This window comes from Dunckerocampus dactyliophorus, chromosome 3 (assembly GCF_027744805.1).
Source record: "Dunckerocampus dactyliophorus isolate RoL2022-P2 chromosome 3, RoL_Ddac_1.1, whole genome shotgun sequence".
Taxonomy (NCBI): domain Eukaryota; kingdom Metazoa; phylum Chordata; class Actinopteri; order Syngnathiformes; family Syngnathidae; genus Dunckerocampus; species Dunckerocampus dactyliophorus.
In genome coordinates this window covers 24,897,727-24,916,092 of record NC_072821.1, presented here as the reverse complement: position 1 = coordinate 24,916,092, position 18,366 = coordinate 24,897,727, and the positions used below count along the sequence as shown (strand labels likewise).

Here is an 18,366-nt window from a genome sequence, read left to right as displayed (position 1 = left end):
AGCAAAATCTATCACCTTCAGCAGGGTTCACCATGGAAATTTTGAAGTGCAAACAAATGCCGAAAACACTCAATCATCCAATTATGCGGCCACACGCTTTTCTTGAGCAATAACGCAATATTTGGTGTGTGTTTAATACTCATAAAATGAGACACAACACGCAGGTTAAGGATAAACTCAAAGCTGAAGCGAGTAAATGCAAATGTGTTGATGCACCTGTTTTAATATGTATGAGAAAATAATAGTTTGATGACTGTGTGTCAAGTCAAGGCTGAGGAAAATTTGTTCTGGACTGACCTGATTCTACCCATTTCATCTCATTATTCTCCATGTTGTGGACACCATTTCATCATCAGAGGCGCCATATGAGGGTGCAAACTTTGAGATCAAAAAGAAATGCACATCTGGCTGTCTCACCTTCAAACGTGTGCTGATCCACAACTAGCAGGCTGTGAACCTCCACCTCGTCACCAAAAGACGTCTCATGGGGAGAGGTGCTGCTGGGGAAGAGCTTGCTAGAACTCACACTGCTAGAGAGAGCCTGAAAGTATGGAGATTTATGAGATGAGACAGGAACGTAAATTAATACAAAGAGAATTATAATAAGGTTTTATACAGTGATTCACATCTCTGTCTGAAGAGCTCCACAGGACAGTAGGCACCATCTGTTGCACACATGCACAGCATTTAAAATCAGGTACACACCTTCGTGGTCACGATGCGAAAGTCTCTGGCAATGATTTGTCGCTACAAAGTTGTGCGCCCTGGCAGTAAGTGCAATCTTAAAAACAATTAAGTGGACTCCTGCCCCTAGTTAAAAACAGTGCCGAATAGTGCATGTAACATAGATAACAGTAGTCTTCCTCTTCCGTGTCAGAATTGACCAGCATCATAATTCCTTGGTCTCACATGTCGTCGGTCTCTCGCTCCCTCTTCATCTGGCGATAGTCCAGCCTTTCGAAACCCGTTGATAGTTGTTTTTTTTTTTTTTTTTTTACACTGCTCCACGCTGTAAGGATCCACCGACAGACTTGTGCAAAAGTTTCTCTTTGCATGCAGCCGTCTGCTCTCTGTGTAGTTACCTTGTCTTCAAGCACGTTTTCTAGTTCCGGCCATCTGCTTTTCTTACCTCTAAAAGCTTTTATGGTCTTTTTGCTTTGTGTCAGCTTTTTCATGTTGCCGTCTCCAATGTCTGACCATAAATTCATTGATGCTAAGATTACGCGAAGCAGCCATGTTTCCTTGTCTTTACAGCAAAATCGATCGCCTTTGACTTGAAAGCGGCGTCATATCCATTTCTTCGGGTGTTTTCTGTGATGGAAGACTGTGACTACCATGTTGTCACTGCGCATATGCAGAACGCGCCTACATCCGGGCACCACGTCTACATTCCGGTACAGTAGGTGGTGGTATACACCTAAACGTTGGTTGCGACCCGCCATAAACAAAAAGAAGAAGAATGCGTCTACACCCGATCGCCTATTTTTCCGCAATGAGTGTTAGGATAGACAGATACATTATTCACCTCCAAGAGAACAACATGGCATTTTATGTTTTGTTTTATACGGTTTCTTCAATCTGTATTTCTATTTATTGATGTATAGTATACGTGAGTGGATATGACATGTTCGCCTGTGGCGCTACGTACATTGCCTAAGTTTTACGTAGGGTCACTTGGGGAATTGCTGGATTTTCGAGTTATCGCTCTGAACTTCAGGACCAGTGGTCCAGCTTTGAGTCTTCATAGTGCGTATCGTGGATGCAGATATGTGTCAAAAACGTGATCGCTGCACAAATTCCAATACATACCCTCTTTTATATGTTACGTTCTCATTTTGTTTTCATTCAACATAACAGGCTTTGTAATCTATATTTATGGTGTTTATTGAATAATCCAAATCCACCAATGTTTTACATTTGATTTTAGTATAAATTGTGCTTGTTATTGCTCACTGTAAAATGAAGTGTGTGCATGCACACCAGGCTTCATACAAGTAGAGCAACAGAGTTTGCAAATGCTGAGAATGGTGGCTTCTCTGTGTTTTGTGGTTGTTTCCTGAACTTTTTTTTGCTGTTATGGACTACCATAGTAATAGCATTTTAAGAAATACATATTTAAATGATCAGTAGTAGTTCTGAAGTATACAAGATGTCACGAGATTAGAACATGACCACATACTGTATTAGCCGCACTGCTGTGTAAGCCGCAGGGTTCAAAGCTTGAGAAAAAAGTAGCGGCTTTTGCACCGGAAATTACAGTATTTATAAATCAACACCAAGCCAGGGTGAATGAGGTGGGTTTTCCACCATATAACAGCTTAATTATGGAGATTAAAAGCATAAAAGGGCGGCTTTTCCCCACAAATAAAAAAAGTGATCCATATTCTGTGAAGTACTAACTAATTGATTTAAGGGACACACACAGAACAGACCCATCTATTAAATGGCATACAGTCGTCCCTCGTTTATCGCAGTTAATTGGTTACAGACCTGGCCGCGATAAGTGAATTTCCACGAAGCAGGATTCAACATTAATAAACTGAATATTTTTGTAGTTAGAGCATACACAACCTGTTTAAGACTTACTACAGTAAATATGGTTTTTACCATGATTAGAGGCCGGTAGACATGAAATGACACCCATATAGTCATCTTTACGCTCCTCCAAACAAAGAATAGTTTGCACCACATTGCTACATCAGAGATGGCCACCGCTCATAGCATATAGCAATATGCCCAAGCTAACTGGTTAGTCTCCAATGTATTTGTTCTAATTTTTTGAAAGTGTTTTAAAAGGAGCGGAGAAGGACAAAGTAAGAAGCTTGAAATGTACCACTCCCACAAGGAACGGGAGGAGAATTTATTTCAATCTGGACATGCCATGCATGTCGGACATGCCATGGCTCACTCTATGCAGCGTAACGGTAATGTAATGTGTCTCATCAATCTAACATTACTGACGCCTAGTGACCAGAATATTACACTATGACTTGTAGTTAAATATATTGTTTTGACTAATAATAGGCCACAGTGACAACAGCAATAATTTAATTAATACATTTTTGAAAAACCACGAGAGAGCGATATTCGGACAGCGATGTAGCGAAAGACGACTGTATCCATTAAAAAAAACCCTGTAGAAACATCATGGCAATACATTACCTGGGTGCTTGCACTTGGCCGCACAGCAGAGGTGGTTCCGCTCACATCCTGAATCTCCACCCTACTGGACAAGACGCCAAAACACTGGGAAACCTCCTGGTAACAGATTCGCCTGGGGTGTGAGCAACAGAAGAAAGAGGTGAGAGGACGCACAAACAGCTGTGGGCGGAAGCCGGCAAACAAGTGGATAAAAAAAGCACAGTGTTGAAGTGAAATGAATGAGACACAATGAAACTGTGTGAGCTCTTGAATTCTGATTGTCGACATACAATAACAAATCCAATCATTTACTGAGTCATTCCTGGTGGTCAAACAAGAAGGACAGCACAAACAAGATGACGACCAAATAGGACCAAACAGGCAAAAATGTTCACTCAGTCTATCTCAAAATTTGAGAAGGAGACCGACCTGGGTGACTCATACAACGGAACGGTGCGGATGTGGAGTTTCTGAATCTCATCAATGGTACCGATGGTCAGAGTGCTGTTGTTAGCCAGAGCCAGACTGCAACAAATAAAGTACAGATTAGGTAAAAGATTAAACCTTACGCATAATAATGAAAATAAACTATACAATGTATGCATTTGGTTGTGAAGCTTGTCGACATTTTTGCTGTTCCACTAAATACTGACCTGTCTGGATAACCTTCAGAGTTGAGTGGGCACATATAGTTGACCTCCTTGAGGTTGACATTAGAAAAGACCAGCTTATGGTTGGATGAATAAATGACAGTGGGGCGATCGGAACAGGCGAAGACATTGGAGGTGGAAAGGGATCTGAAGGTCCTCAGCACAGTGGGCTGCGTTCCTAGGGTGACCTTCTTGCGCTCACTCAGGGCACCTACAGTGATAGAAATACAATGCGATCAAATATTTGTGTGCTGAGCAGTTTTCAAATAGTCATGTAATAACAGCGAAGTACAAGGGATCACTGCTCAGTCGCGACAATCCAGTACAGCTCAGAACTCTAAAACCCTCATGGTGATGATAAAGGTCTGCTACGTAAATGTGGCATCTTACCAGTGCGACAGTGTATCTTAGCAATTACTGTAATTACAACAAAGAACGTACTGTCAACAAAGATTATAGAACAGTTAGCAGTTTTTTTTCATCTTGGCATGTTGCGGTTACATTGTCCTTGGTGAACACTGGCAACCAAGGTCAATACTGAGTGAATGTGCAACCTTTAAGAATGATAGCATAATCCACTAAAGCTATCTGAATAAGCCTCATCATCATCATCTTCATGACCTGAATGTCTTAGTACCGTACTTTTGGGTCCTTCGTGATTTAGTTTCATCTTCAATAATTTTTAAAAACAATAACTGGGTGCACAATTATACATTGATTTGGGATTTTCTCTAATTTGTCAGGATTACGGCATACATTCAGGGATCATGCCACCTAAACCTTGTTGGTGCTAAAGGTTTCTTAACTTGGCGATACCAATTAACTTCTTGTTCATGATCATGACTAACTGCAGCTGATGTGTTTCTTTGGCAGTATAAAATGATTTGTTTGACAGCACTTATAGGATCAACCAATACTCATAGCAATGGGAACGTCCTACGAACCTAAGTGAAGATCTAAGAAAGACCGCCTCGCAGTCACGATGTACAAGTTACGTAAGTTTCACTCACGCCTATCACAGCAACTATTGTGCGTTCGAGGTCAGCCGAACAAAGTGCGAAATCTCAACGCTTGATAAAAACACATTTTCCAGGAAGCATAAATGTACAAATTGTGGGCTTTTTAACAGTAGTAGAACTATGCTGTGCATTTTACCTGTTTTATCAAGCATTTATAAATTCTTATCCAATTAGGGTTAATGAGATGACCTTTCTGCAGAAAACACAGCCTATTACCATAGAAAAAGGAAATATTTAAACATTTTTGATAAAAAAAATCTACAAATTTGCAAATGTTGAATCACGAGTATGCGGGATACACTGTATTTGAACCTACATACATAATTTTAAGTATGTACATTTTTTAAAAATTCCAGATACAGCAAACCTTCGTTTATCGTGGTAATATTGCTTATTTATAAACAAAATATTTCGTAGTTAGACCATAGAAAACACATTTACGACCTTCTAAATACAGATCAAAATTGTTAGAACCCTTTAGACATGAAATAACACTGCTATAGTCACCTTTAATAGTAATAACAACAACAACAATAATAATAATAATGGACTACATTTTATATAGAGCTTTTCAAGGCACCCAAAGCGCTTCACAATGAAGTGAACCCATTATTCTTTCACTCCTCAGTCACACACTGGTGGTGGTAAACTACATCTGTAGATTACCCTGTAGCTACCCTGGGGTACTCTGACAGAAACTGGCTGCCAATTCACACCTACGGCCTCTCCAACCACCACGGAACATTCATTCATATTCATATTCATACACCAGTGTGAACAGCACTGTAGGCAAGGTGGGTGAAGTATCTTGCCCAGGGACACCATAGTGACTGGGTGGAGGGAGCGAGGATTGGACCGCCAACCTTCTAGTTTCCGGACAACCTGCTCTCCTCCTGAGCCACTGCCGTACACACTTGTATTACCTAATACAGTAAACATAAGATTGAACTAAGTCCCCAACCAACGAAGACAATTGGTTTCAGACGACCGTTCTTAAGTCGAATTGTTCTTAAGTAGGGGAAAAGGTAATATTACCAATGATATAGGTACTACATGTATGTGTATACATATATACACATATGTGTATGTATGTAAATATGAGTTTGGATGTAGTAGTAATATTAAATGAGAATAATTAATGAAAAAAAACAATAACAACAAAAATGATATAATAATACGTAATGATAAATGTTATTTACCTTTGAAGAGGAGTGGTCGAGCATACGTCGTTGGTAGTGGTGGTGGTGGTGGTGGAGGAGGAGATATTGAAAAAAAGGACAAATCGTTGTTAGACTCTTCTAAAAGAGGTAGTGTTATGTGGGTAGTGTAGAATTAAGCAGGCCTATTAACTCTTCATAAACTTTAATCACACGCTCTGTCCGGGTTACATCATACAGCTACAATTTAGCTTTCCATTTATGGTAGCTTTCTCTGCCCAGTCTAACTCTTCCTCTGTTGGTCACATTAGCAGTGTCACAGTGACCTCTACTGGTCAAGCATGTAGCAGTATAAATATGGACTTACAGTACAGTACTACAAGGCAAAATACATGAAAAAATAGACCAGTCGGCTTGTGTTCGTATCTCTGAAAGTTTGCATGTCGGATGTTCGTAAGTTGGGGACTTAGTGTACTCTTACTCCGTTTAAGACCTAAATAAGACTGATGTTCATGTGTGTTGCTATAAATGTGTTCCCTAAAGGAGCTGAGTAGTGGGCATACAGGAAGTGACGTCAGGGGTTCAGAGTTGAGTTTTAGCTCGGCGTGGGTTACGGCTGCAACAGTAGCCCGTGTTTTTATTATGGATTTTTATTAGAGATTATTGTGCCTGTTGAGAGATAATTCAAACCTGCAATAAAAGCCTTGTTCCTGCAATAAAGTCTGGTGTTTGTGTGTCTTAGATTATCATTATTAATCCCTGTGGGCAGAGTGATTTTTGATGAGAAAATGACAAAATTTGGTATTTTATGGATCTTTTCAGTAATTTTTCAGCCATCAACCTTGTAAAAACAACCAAGCCTTTATATTCCCTTTGTCTTCTGATACACTAAATTGACTTTCAAATGGGTTCTGGTCTGTTGCTCGTGTGCTGACGCCGAGAGAACGACATACCCGTCTGCAGATCCAGACCGAAGTAGAAGAGTGCACCATCTCCAAGGGCACAGAGCAGGTAGTAGCTGCCTTCAAAAGTCGTCATTAGGATGGAGCGAGGGATGATCTCTGGGGATGGTCACAGAAAAATGGTATTTTTCATGTTGACAGATGTAACAGATCAAAAACACACTGATCAATGTGGGCAAAAATGTCTAACATCAAATAAAAATCCACTAAGACTTCCACAAGGAGGCATACAAATAATTGCAATAGATAATTATATAAATCTATTATTATATATTATTATTGTTATTATATATTATATTATATATCTATTATCTGTTTGGTTTTGTGAATCTATGAGTAGGATGTGCACATAGAGCAGCTATTAATGAAACACACACTGTGTTATCTACTGTAAAATGTAACATTCTTAATTACCTCTCCAATTCTTAAATGATGACCTAAATGTGGAATTACTAGTACAACCCTTGGGCATCTGTGGAGAAAATCACTTCACCCTCCAGTGGTTCATAAATGTGGATTACAGGGTATTATTCTTTGACTTGTACTTTTATTTTTATTACTGAAAAAGGCCCATCACATAAAATGCCAAATAAGGTGCCGAACTGCTCTTGGCTTCCATTCAGTCTGCTGTTAGTTACAAAGCAATTTCCCTCGCCTTTGTGTTTTTCCTTATGTGAAGGTTTTTGAGAAGCTTTTGTCTTGCCTTCCAGAGTGCGTGAGCGGTTAGGAAATTTCACTTTAGTGGATTTGTAAAGTCCATTAAGGCATTATATGACTTTGACTGGGCCATGGAAATAAACTTCACTTGACACCCACAAAGTTTATAGAACTGTCTGAGAAGCCCAAAACAGCTTTTCTGTTTCCTTGTCAGTGCACCCAGCCTCCCTTTCCCTCACCTCCACCCAGCATTTCCTTGTGCAGGGCAGTGAAGCAGGGCAGTTTCAGCACACGGGCTGAAATGTCGGTCCACAGTCCCACAGCGCAAAGAGGTGACTCACCGCCACCTTCCCTCAGGGGCGTGATGTCAAGGCAGGCCACCTCATGCTCCATCTCTGTGTTGCTGAGAAAAAGAGGAGTTGAGTGATTCAAAGTGGGAAATGTTGCGGAATCAACTGGCTAACTTGGGTTTTTAGAGGTGCCAGATCACTATTTGTGTCTGGTTAAAAGGCAGATGTCAAACAATGTGGAAACACGAAAATATCAAAGGTTACATTCATCGTTTATATGGGATGATGACAATTGTGGCTTATGAAGTAGATAATGATGTACAGTTCTTGGTTTTAATGATAGGTGTGGCCAAGTGCCTTACAGGTTGATTTAAAAACACAGATATTTCAAATAAATGACTAAAGGTGTAAATTTGCCAAAGGTGAGGATATGAGTGTACAGCGGATTTTTGGTTTAAATTTTTTTTTTTTTTCCCCACAAAAAAAAACATCACATTCGCCCTAAGTCGTTATAATTTATACTGTACTTACAATACGGGATAACAAACGTAAATCATACAAAACACATATACCACTGTTAAAAAAGTTCCCCAATTGTTACATGTTTATGCCTTTATGCTTCACTGATGTTTTTTTTGGTGACTTTATTCGGCAGTCCTTGAAAGCGCCATAGCTGTGTGATGAGATGCAAAAGTTAAACTTACATGAAATTTTTAAAAAACTTTCTGCCACTGTTTAATAATGCACTAATCTAATAATAATAATCCATCTGTTCATCATCTCATCCATCAATCATCTTATACTATCATCATTCATTAGTACGTACTCTATACATTTTATACGTTTATTACATGTGGGAGGCATATTTTGGGATTGTGTTGACAGTAAACAATGGCAATTGAAGAGAGAAGGGGAGGGTTATTGGAGCTGATTCTCAACTAATAATTACAACAGTCATTTTAATTGCAAATGTTCATCCAAACTCACAGGAAAAAGTCAACATCAAGGTAGCAGGAGAGTTTGGAGGGGGAGGATCGAGCAGTGTGTCAAAAATGTTTTTAATGACATTTTTATGAGCGTAACAATTACTCTCAGATTTCCACCCTTCATTGGTAGGTCCAAAACATAACCATAAAAGGAAAAGGAGGGATTTACTGTAAATGGTCTGTGCACCCTGTTATTGATTGGCGACCAGTCAAATGGATGGGCGCAGGCCGTCATAACAAATTTTGGTGGACGATAATTGTCCTACAAATTATTGCTGATAAACAATGTTATTGTATTATTATTTTTGAGACGATTTTTCATACATGTAATGATAATATATGACATAATAATGCGAATAAACCATTTCAAAAGCAGTACATTTTAATTTCTCAAGAGCATTTAAAAGCTTTTAAATAAAATAAACAAACAATAAATTAAACAAAAAAAACCCAATGAAAATAAAATGGACTCTCAGCCTCTTTTAGCAAAAATTACCCTTAAATAAAAATCACAATCATAACCAAAAAATAAAAAAAAATAAGACCCTGTCTCTGCTAAGAGAAAAGACACTAATAAAAACCACACACGACAAGAAAAACAATAAATAAAATCTCTGGAAACAAAACTGCACTTGAATAAATAATCAACATTGGGTATTATTCCTTCACAGAAACGCTTAATGTAGTGAATGACACTGTGAGCACACACCATTTTGTGCTGTTTTGTTTATATTTATTTGCCAACCAAAACCAACCAAACGCCTCAGTAAGCGTCAGGACGAAGGCTCTGCTGCACCTTGAGCGGCAGTTTTTTTTCCAGATTGGGAAAACCAGAGAGGATGGTTGTGTTTGATGTGGGCATACAATTTGCTCGCATTCCCCTTCTTCATCGCTACTACTTTCCAACAAATGAGACATATTGGCTCATCTGTATTCATGGACTCACCTTGTTCAATTTGCTTAAAAGTGAAATAGTCCCACACTGGGGCTGTGGCCTTTGCCTTAGAAACCATCGCTTAGTTTTTATTTATTGTGCGGTTAATTGATTTATTGATTATTGACAGGCCTAGACTGGGTGGCATTTTCACAATGTTGTACAATGTTAGGAATCAGTTTTGCAATTTTGCCTCACCTCTCAGGAACCTGCCATCACACCTGTAAACAATCAGTGATATATTGTATGCATGCACCTGTCATCTACGCTCTAAGTGGAGGTTATCAAGGGAAATATACCTAATTCAACAGTAATAGGCTTATAAAATGTGATTAATATCACTAAATTGTGCATGACAAATCATCCTACCTAATCTGTTTGAGCTCTCCAGCCAGGATCTGGAGATAGTAAAGGGCACGTCCAACAGCAAGTACCACCTGAGTGTGGTTGCAAGCAGCCACACTGATGTTCCTGCCCTGTGGCTCCTTCCATTCGCTCACCAATGCCTTGCTGTCCTGAAGCACCAAGCGAACAGAGCCGGACGTGATCTGGAAACACACATGGGTTTGCCTTTTTAAGATTATTCAGCACAGGTGCCTCTGGGAAGTGACTGACGGTGAAAAATGAAGGTGCTTCAAAGCTGTATTTATTGTTTATTGTATATTTGGTTCCATGCCAGGATTGCTCCTGCCTGCAAAACAATTTTACCAATTACTTCACCAACATCTTTTATAAGAGGATCAATTACAATGCTTTTTTTTCCTCTGTCACTTCCACCTACTGTTTTAAAAATAAAGCGGAGATGCTCATGGGTGTAGTTTTTCTTTTTTTTTTCTTCAAGTCGAGGTCAAGACTCAGGTCTTTGCATAAGTGTTAAATTCAAGTCTCAAGCCTCTAATGGCTGTAAGCGTTGAATCATCTGCTGAATCTAATCTGCTCTGCCAAAAAATGACATTGTACTTCAAAGCATTTGGAACTTTTTTGAAAGCAATGTTCTGCAATGTTTTCACAGATAACCCAGCTGCTATGACATACAGATTACAACAAGTTTGACTTTTTGTAATTACATGAGAATGTTTATAAAGTGTATTAGCAGAGAGTTGCAATGTATTTGTTTCAAGTGTTAGTATTTTGCTAAGCAAGTTGAATTTGAATCAGCAGTAAATAACATCGGAGGACAGTTCCACTGTTTACACAATAGGTTACAAGAATGTTAACATTAGGTGGCAGACAGCACAGGACTTATCGGCCAAGGACAGCATGAAGTAAGATTGAAAGTCCCCCCAAACAGGGCATGTTTTGGTCAAGTGGGCTAATGTCTGTTAAGTGAATGTGTGCGGATACTACAAGTATGGCTCTATGATGTCTGCATTAACGGAATCACAGATGGAAACGCGGAATTGTCCAAGAAAAACAGATTTTACTGTTAAACGCAAAATAAATGATGTCATTGTGAGGAGAACGAACATTTATGTGGGGAAGTATTTCCTAGGCGGACCGCTTAATCGTGGCGAAAGCTCATCACAAACACTAACCCGCCCCCTCCCAACATAGACATGTTGAAATGGCGACATAAATCACCGGCAAACGTTGTCGAAAACTCCTGCTTACAGAGCATCAATTGAAGCTAACTGGGTTAGCTTAGCAAACCATACTCAGGCTCAAAAAGTATATTTTCTCCGTGTTCTGTTTTACCGCTTTAATGTAAGGAGCGTTTTACAATGCCTGCTGACGACGTGTTAAGTTCTGAGTGGAAAGCGACGAGAGGCACGTTTATTCTTGCATCCAGCTCGTCTTAACCGTAAACACCCACAGAACACGCTTCCGGCCTTCAAAATACGAGCGTTGTTTGCCACATCTCGTCTAACTTTGTAAACAAAATAAAAAATGCTTTGTGTCATAAAAAATATTTTACATTAATAATGCAATTGCAATTGCATCAGTCACATACCTTAATCACAAGCACGGGCATTACAGTTTCTTAAAGAGTTTGTAGCAATATGCGCAGAGGCTGACATCCCTTTACAAACTTAGCTACATCCATTTCTAAATTACTCGGCAAAATTGGCCAATTGCATCAATAAATTTAAGGATTTTTGCATTTAATAAATGGATATTTTATTCACTTACCCAAAAAGCACACACTCTATGCTGGTAGAATAAGTGTAAAACGTAAAAAACGGAATTCTAAAAAATGTAAACGTAAAAAACACAATTTGGGAAAAAAATAAAACTGATTTCATAGGGCTAGGATACAAACCTGAATGAGCTGCTGGTGTGCAACATTGCCACAGTAAAACGTCTGTTGGTTGTCCACAAAGCCTGGGAGTTCTGTCTCCTCAACCTCCTCGCCGCTCAGCATCAGCACACTATGGAAAAAAAAAACACACTCTTCAAGTTCAACTGACAGGGCATGTATCTGAGATGCTCCACCGCAGTCCCTTACCGTGTCTGCCCAACGAACGACAACACAAGCATGTCATCCGTCTCTCTGCCTGCCTCTGAACGGAGAGGCCACAAACCTGGAAGCCAATTCAAGACAAAGAGAGTTACTAATTGCAAAGGGCGTGGTACAAAAATCCAGTGAGTGTCAAGACTTAATTTTTTTTTATAAAGTTCACATTTTAGCATAAAGGCTGTCTATTGCTGTCAGAGTGCCATTGACTGGTTAAGTGAATAACTGTCTTATTCAGATACGGGAGGCAGCACCAAAGACTTTTAGGGCAAAGCTGATCAATAAACAACTGAAGCCTGACAAGTACAAGCAGACCTTAACCGGCCTGTGTGGCTCATTTAAGTGTTACAGCAATGTCCTGACAAAGAAGCCTCTTCTCTGGGATTAAGACGTGTCTGCCATCATTAACCCGTGACAGGACTGTTCACACTGACACTTGACATGTAGGCAATTGAACTGTCTCTACTATGCTGTGATATGAAACACACAACAGATTAACAAGTGCAACAACATGAGAGAGGGTCAGTCAGAGAAGACTGATGATTTTAAGGAGGTGGGAAGGAGCCCAATACATCAAAGTAGAATGGCTTTGCTGAACACAAGTTGTGGTACAGCTTTCTTGTGCTCCATTTCTTGGCAACCTCCGGCAATAATTTGGACACTTTTGACAGCCTGTTGTGTGGAAGGCATACAACATCTTGGTGTTCCATACAATGTGAATGCAGAGGAATGTTCATGGTTGTAAAGGCAGCAGAGTCAGCTTAAACAGTTTTTTTGGCTAGTAAGCCCCTTGGAGCCACGGTTTGTACTTCTGAGCCGCCGCTATTTTTTTGTTTTGTTTTGTTAATAGTAGTGATGTCATGATATTTGGTATGGGCAAATCTAAGTTTGTAAAATCCACCTTTGTTTGAGTCATTCTTACTTCCAGGTGCGCACAGACAACAGCTAAATCTAAATTTTAAAAAATAATAGCTACAAAACGTTATCGCTTATCGGTATCGGCCTTGAGAAGCAGTTATCTGTATGGGCTTGAAAAAAAAAAAAAAATATATATATATATATATATATATATATATATATCATGCATCCTTACTTAGCCTGAATGCCAACATCAAGTGCTCACCAGAAAATGAAATGTTACAGCCATGTGGTTAAGTGTGCCGGTTTATCAAATGAAAGGAAGTGTTTCGAAATGTAATCGTGCCAATTTTCCAGACATTTTGAAACTACTACGCCAAGGCCCATGGCATCAAAGCCATCTGTTAACACACAGATACTGAGCTTGGATGGGCACCAGCTGGTGTTTGGCAAGGCGACATAAGCAACTGTGCAGGTTCAAGTGTTTCGACTGCCAAGTAAGGGCAAAATGAAGGCCTTGATAAAGTCGAGGTTTGAGTAGGAGGTGATGAAACACACAGACACACAAACCTTTGATTCCTGGCAGGTCAATGCTGGCGTGCTCATGAATTCCGATGCCGTTGCGGATGATCCGAAGAGACCCTTCTTTGAAGGCACCTGAGCATGTAACCAGCTGACAACAGCAAAGCAAAACAGAAATCAAACAGGAGGAAAAACAGATAACTAAACAGAGAACTTAGATAACTTAACAAGGTGGAGCGGTATTAAAACAGTGGTGCAGTAGTATTTGTGAGCAATAATTATACATTAATGGTGGGTGGAGCTTATTTGATCAAGCACCCTAGATTCATAAATTGTCTCTGACTGCTGAATATCATTCAGCCACAGCTCATAACATATAACCTGACAAACACAATTTCACCCCCAGTGGCTACAAGCATCCTCAAACTACCAACACACCACACTACTGTAGGCTATCCAGAGTCTTCAAACTATGACTACTGGATTCTATTATTCAGAATTATAAACAGGCAAATATTTCTACTTTAGGTTGAATCTTGGGCAGATTGAAACTATAATTACTACAAAAGCTAATTAAACAGTTTATTTAATTTGATCAAAAATAGGTCATCTGGGTAGATTTCAAGAGTCTTTCTACAATAAAGGTGATGGCACTGCACTGCACTGCACTGGTGGCGGCAAGTCAAAGGAAGAAAAAAAAATAAAAATGATCTTTATGATGGGAAGAGGGGGAAGAGTGCTGCAGGTGATGTTCATTAGTGGCATGGTTGTTGAGTTTTTCAGAAGCTCATGAGTAACTGGTTTGAAAACAGTTGCCTCGTCTGACAGTCTCAATTTTCTTTGTATTTGGCTTCTTAATATGAAGGACTTATTTAAAAGACTTTATAAAGCCTTACTTATAAAGCTTGCGTGACGGGGCCGCAAACTTGTGTACGCCGTTTTCCATGCCAAGTATGCCCATCCAGGCATACTTGGCAGGGTATACCCTGCCAATCGCATGGGCACATATAGACACCTATATGGTATATAGGTATATGGTACCTATAAAAACACAACTTGACGTGAGAATGTGCGCACCGCAACGCCACCTTTGTAATTGGCATACACACTTTTTGGAGACAAAAAGGTAACGCACAGTTTAAGTGGCGAAGTGAAACCATATGTTAGAAATAAACATGCAATGGAGGCCAATAAAGATTTATCCACCATTGTATGAAAACATCACGCCATTATTGACTTCAAACATTTGTGGAAAGTGTTATTTTACATGACATAGATGGATAACATTGGTCATTTATCAGAAACACCATTATGCACGAACATACAGTATCTAAACTAAAAGATACATGAAAACCAACGCAGCGCTTCAATACTTCATCATTTTATTCTATAATCATGATAATATTATGTGTTTGATTAATATTAATTACAACAATCATCAGGTTGTCAAATAATTCTAGGGATTAAGTTTACAAGACACAGCTAATATGTCCTTATTGCTCCGTTTCTTCTTCTTTTTTTTTTTTTTAGACAATTTATCAAAAAAAAAAAAAAAAAAAAGAGTTTTTCGTTGCGCATGTCAAGTATGTCGTCAATACAAACATTTATTTACCGTGACCTCTATTTGCATGGACAGTGTCAGGGCTGTGTGCATAAACTTCGTCTTTCCTTTTCCACAAATATGGGCTTTTCTTTTGTTGTGCTTTGAAATAACATACATTAGTTCCTCATAAAATAATTATAATATACCTAATATTTTCATGGTGTTAAATGTTAATGTTAAATATTAAGTTAAACTATCCGTCTGGAATTACAGCAGTACATTTTCAACATTACTTCATCCCCTTTTTGAGTCATTGCGTCCAACTTTAATTTAAACAGATTTTGCTAATCTTATGTTTATCTAAAATGCGGTATAAATTAGGAAAAATGTAAAAACACCAGGTTGTTTTTTTTTATAGGAAACATATCTGCGTGTACGCAACTTTTTGACCCATTTTCTGCATACGCAAGCTTTATAGGTGATGCCCCAGATCAGATGCTACCTTGAATTGTTTCATGTTGCTGCCGATAATAATAATAATGAATTAGATTTGATATTGCGCTTTTCCCATTATTCATTCACTCCTCAGTCACACACTGGTGGTGGTAATCTACATCTGTAGTCACAGCTGCCTTGGGGTAGTCTGACAGAAACGTGGCTGCCAATTCACACCTACGGTCTCTCCGACCAATACCAAACATTCATTTACATTCATACATCAGTGTGGGCCGCACTGGGGGCAAGGTGGGTGAAGTGTCTTGCACAGGGAGACAACAATAGTAACTGGTTGGAAGGACAGCGTATCAAACCACCAACCTCCCGGTTTCTGGACAACCTGCTCTACCTCCTGAGCTAGTGGTATAATGCTGTGTAGTATTCTCCTGGCACACTCTGGGCTGGCAAGAATTTTACAGAATACTGCTTAAACACCAGAGTCTGCATGGATGTATGTATGTATGTACTTTATTTATCCCACAGCGGGGAAATTTACTTGTTACAGCAGCAAGCAAGCAAGATACGCAAGTAAAGAGTACAGTGTAAAGAATGCACAGTAACTACAACATGGTTCAGGTGGTGCAGGTGTTGTAGAGCCTGACAGCGGTCGGTATGAAGGACCTGCGGAACCTCTCCTTCTTACACCGTGGGTGTAACAGTCTGCTGCTGAAGGAGCTGCCCAGGGAAACAACAGTGTCATGTAGCGGGTGAGAGGTGTTGTCCATGATGGATGTCAGCTTAGCCAACATCCTTCTCTCCCCCACTTCCTCCACGGAGTCCAGAGGACCGTCCAGGACAGAGCTCGCCCAGGACAGAGCGGATGGATGATGGATGTGTCCATCCATCAATGACCAGTGTGTACTACGAATTTATTTATTTATTTAAGTATTTATTTTAAGTATCTATCTTCTGATTGACTTTAAATTAAATATTAAAAAGACCTGGGCCCTCACTTATAAAACTGGGCGTGGAAATCTGACTAAAAGTCTGCGTACGCCAGAAAGCCAAAATGTACGTACGGACAAAAATATTAATTGATGCAATTTATGCTTCACCTGCTGTTGAAATGTACGCATCTCCACCCCACGTCACGCCCTCTCCATGCCATTCAAATGGTCAATGCAAAGTAGCTCATGAATGTGGCGTCCATATTTAATGACCCTTGATTGCATTTCGCTCAGTTGTTCTGAATCATGGCTGCTGAGGAGCTGAAGACAAAGAAGCGGAACTTCACCGAAACTGAGGTGGAAATCTTTCTTGGAGAGCTGAAGGCCCATAAAAACATAATATTTGCAGGACACAGCAGTAGCACAACAAGAGGAAGATGAGCGAATCCGCTGTCAACAGCGCCAGGTGGAACGGGGCGCACCGTGCTAAAATAAATAAAATAAAATACATTTTAAAAAGTCGTCCGATATCAAGGCACACATTTCCATTTTTTGTTAGCATGTTTCTACATTTTTCCTAATTGATACCACATTTTAGATGAACATAAGCTTAGCAAAATCTGTTTCATTAAAGGTGGAGGCAAAGACTCAAAACATAATTAATTGCTGTAATTCCAGACGGATATTTAAAAAAATATTTAACTTAATGATGACATTAATACCATCAAACTCATTATTCACACTCCTACCGTCAGGCAGACGCTACAGGAGTTTGAAGTCCAGGACCACAAGGCTGGCAAACAGCTTTTACCCACAGGCCATTAGGCTGCTCAACAAAAAACTCACACACGCCGCACGCAACACATGCACACACTCATAGCACTATTTATTTATTTATTTATTTGTATTCATGTCTCTTCTGTTGTTGCTTAATTTATAGGTATTTATGTTTCTGATGTTCTTATTCATTTTCTTGTGTTTTTCTTTCTTTTTTTGGGAGAATGAACAGAACAAGAATTTTATTGCATAGCAGAACTACCTGTTTTACTGTGCATATGACAATAAAACTCTTGAATCAAAATATTAGGTATATTATAATGATTTAACGGGGAACTAATGTATGTTATGTCAAACCACAAGAAAAGAAAAGCCCATCATTTGTGGAAAAGGAAAGAGAAAGTTTACGCACGCGGCGCTGACACTATCCACACAAATAAAGGCCTGCTAAAGTATTTAAGAGCTGCGTTGTGATTTTCATATATCTTTTTGTCCAGATACTATATGTTTGTGCGTAATGGTGTTTATGATAAATGACAAATGTTATCCCATCAGTGTCTTGTAAAATTACCCTATTTTATTAAGGCGTGATGTTTTCATGCAATAATTGATAAATCTTTATTGGCCAATTCCATGTTTATTTCTAAGATATGTTTTCACTTCACCACTTAAAATGTGGTCACCTTTTTGTCTCCAAAAGGTGTTTATGCAAACTACAAAGGTGCGCACATTCTCACGTCAAGTTGTGTTTTTATAGGTACCATACTTGGCATGTGTCTACCATACTTGGCGTGGAAAACGACATTTGCAACTTTTCGGACCCATTTTATGCGCACGCAAGCTTTATAGGTGAGCCCCCTGGGCTCTGAGCTGTGTGGTGTGTTCTTTGTTGAAGTCTGAAAAAGACAGCTGAGTGCAAGCCTTGTCATGCACAAGTTTGCGGGGTAGTTCAATACGACCAACCTCATTGCGCATTTGCATTTTCACATCATAGCTGCCTGAAACATCCACTTCTGTTTGACACATTTGCAAA

The 18,366-nt window shown here is 39.4% G+C and overlaps 1 protein-coding gene across 2 annotated transcripts in view; it reads right to left on the bottom strand.

Annotated features, from left to right (window-relative positions):
• Window positions 1–18,366, bottom strand: part of ddb1 (damage-specific DNA binding protein 1) — a 64,344-nt gene that overhangs the window by 26,418 nt on the left and 19,560 nt on the right. For both annotated transcript variants that reach the window (XM_054770574.1, XM_054770573.1), the window contains exons 10-19: window positions 13,680–13,782; window positions 12,243–12,318; window positions 12,057–12,165; window positions 10,166–10,344; window positions 7,826–7,989; window positions 6,921–7,028; window positions 3,795–4,002; window positions 3,571–3,666; window positions 3,163–3,274; window positions 418–541 (exon numbers count right to left, since the gene is read on the bottom strand). In XM_054770574.1, coding sequence (XP_054626549.1) covers window positions 418–541; window positions 3,163–3,274; window positions 3,571–3,666; window positions 3,795–4,002; window positions 6,921–7,028; window positions 7,826–7,989; window positions 10,166–10,344; window positions 12,057–12,165; window positions 12,243–12,318; window positions 13,680–13,782 — 1,279 coding nt within the window. The remainder of the gene's footprint in view (window positions 1–417; window positions 542–3,162; window positions 3,275–3,570; window positions 3,667–3,794; window positions 4,003–6,920; window positions 7,029–7,825; window positions 7,990–10,165; window positions 10,345–12,056; window positions 12,166–12,242; window positions 12,319–13,679; window positions 13,783–18,366) is intronic.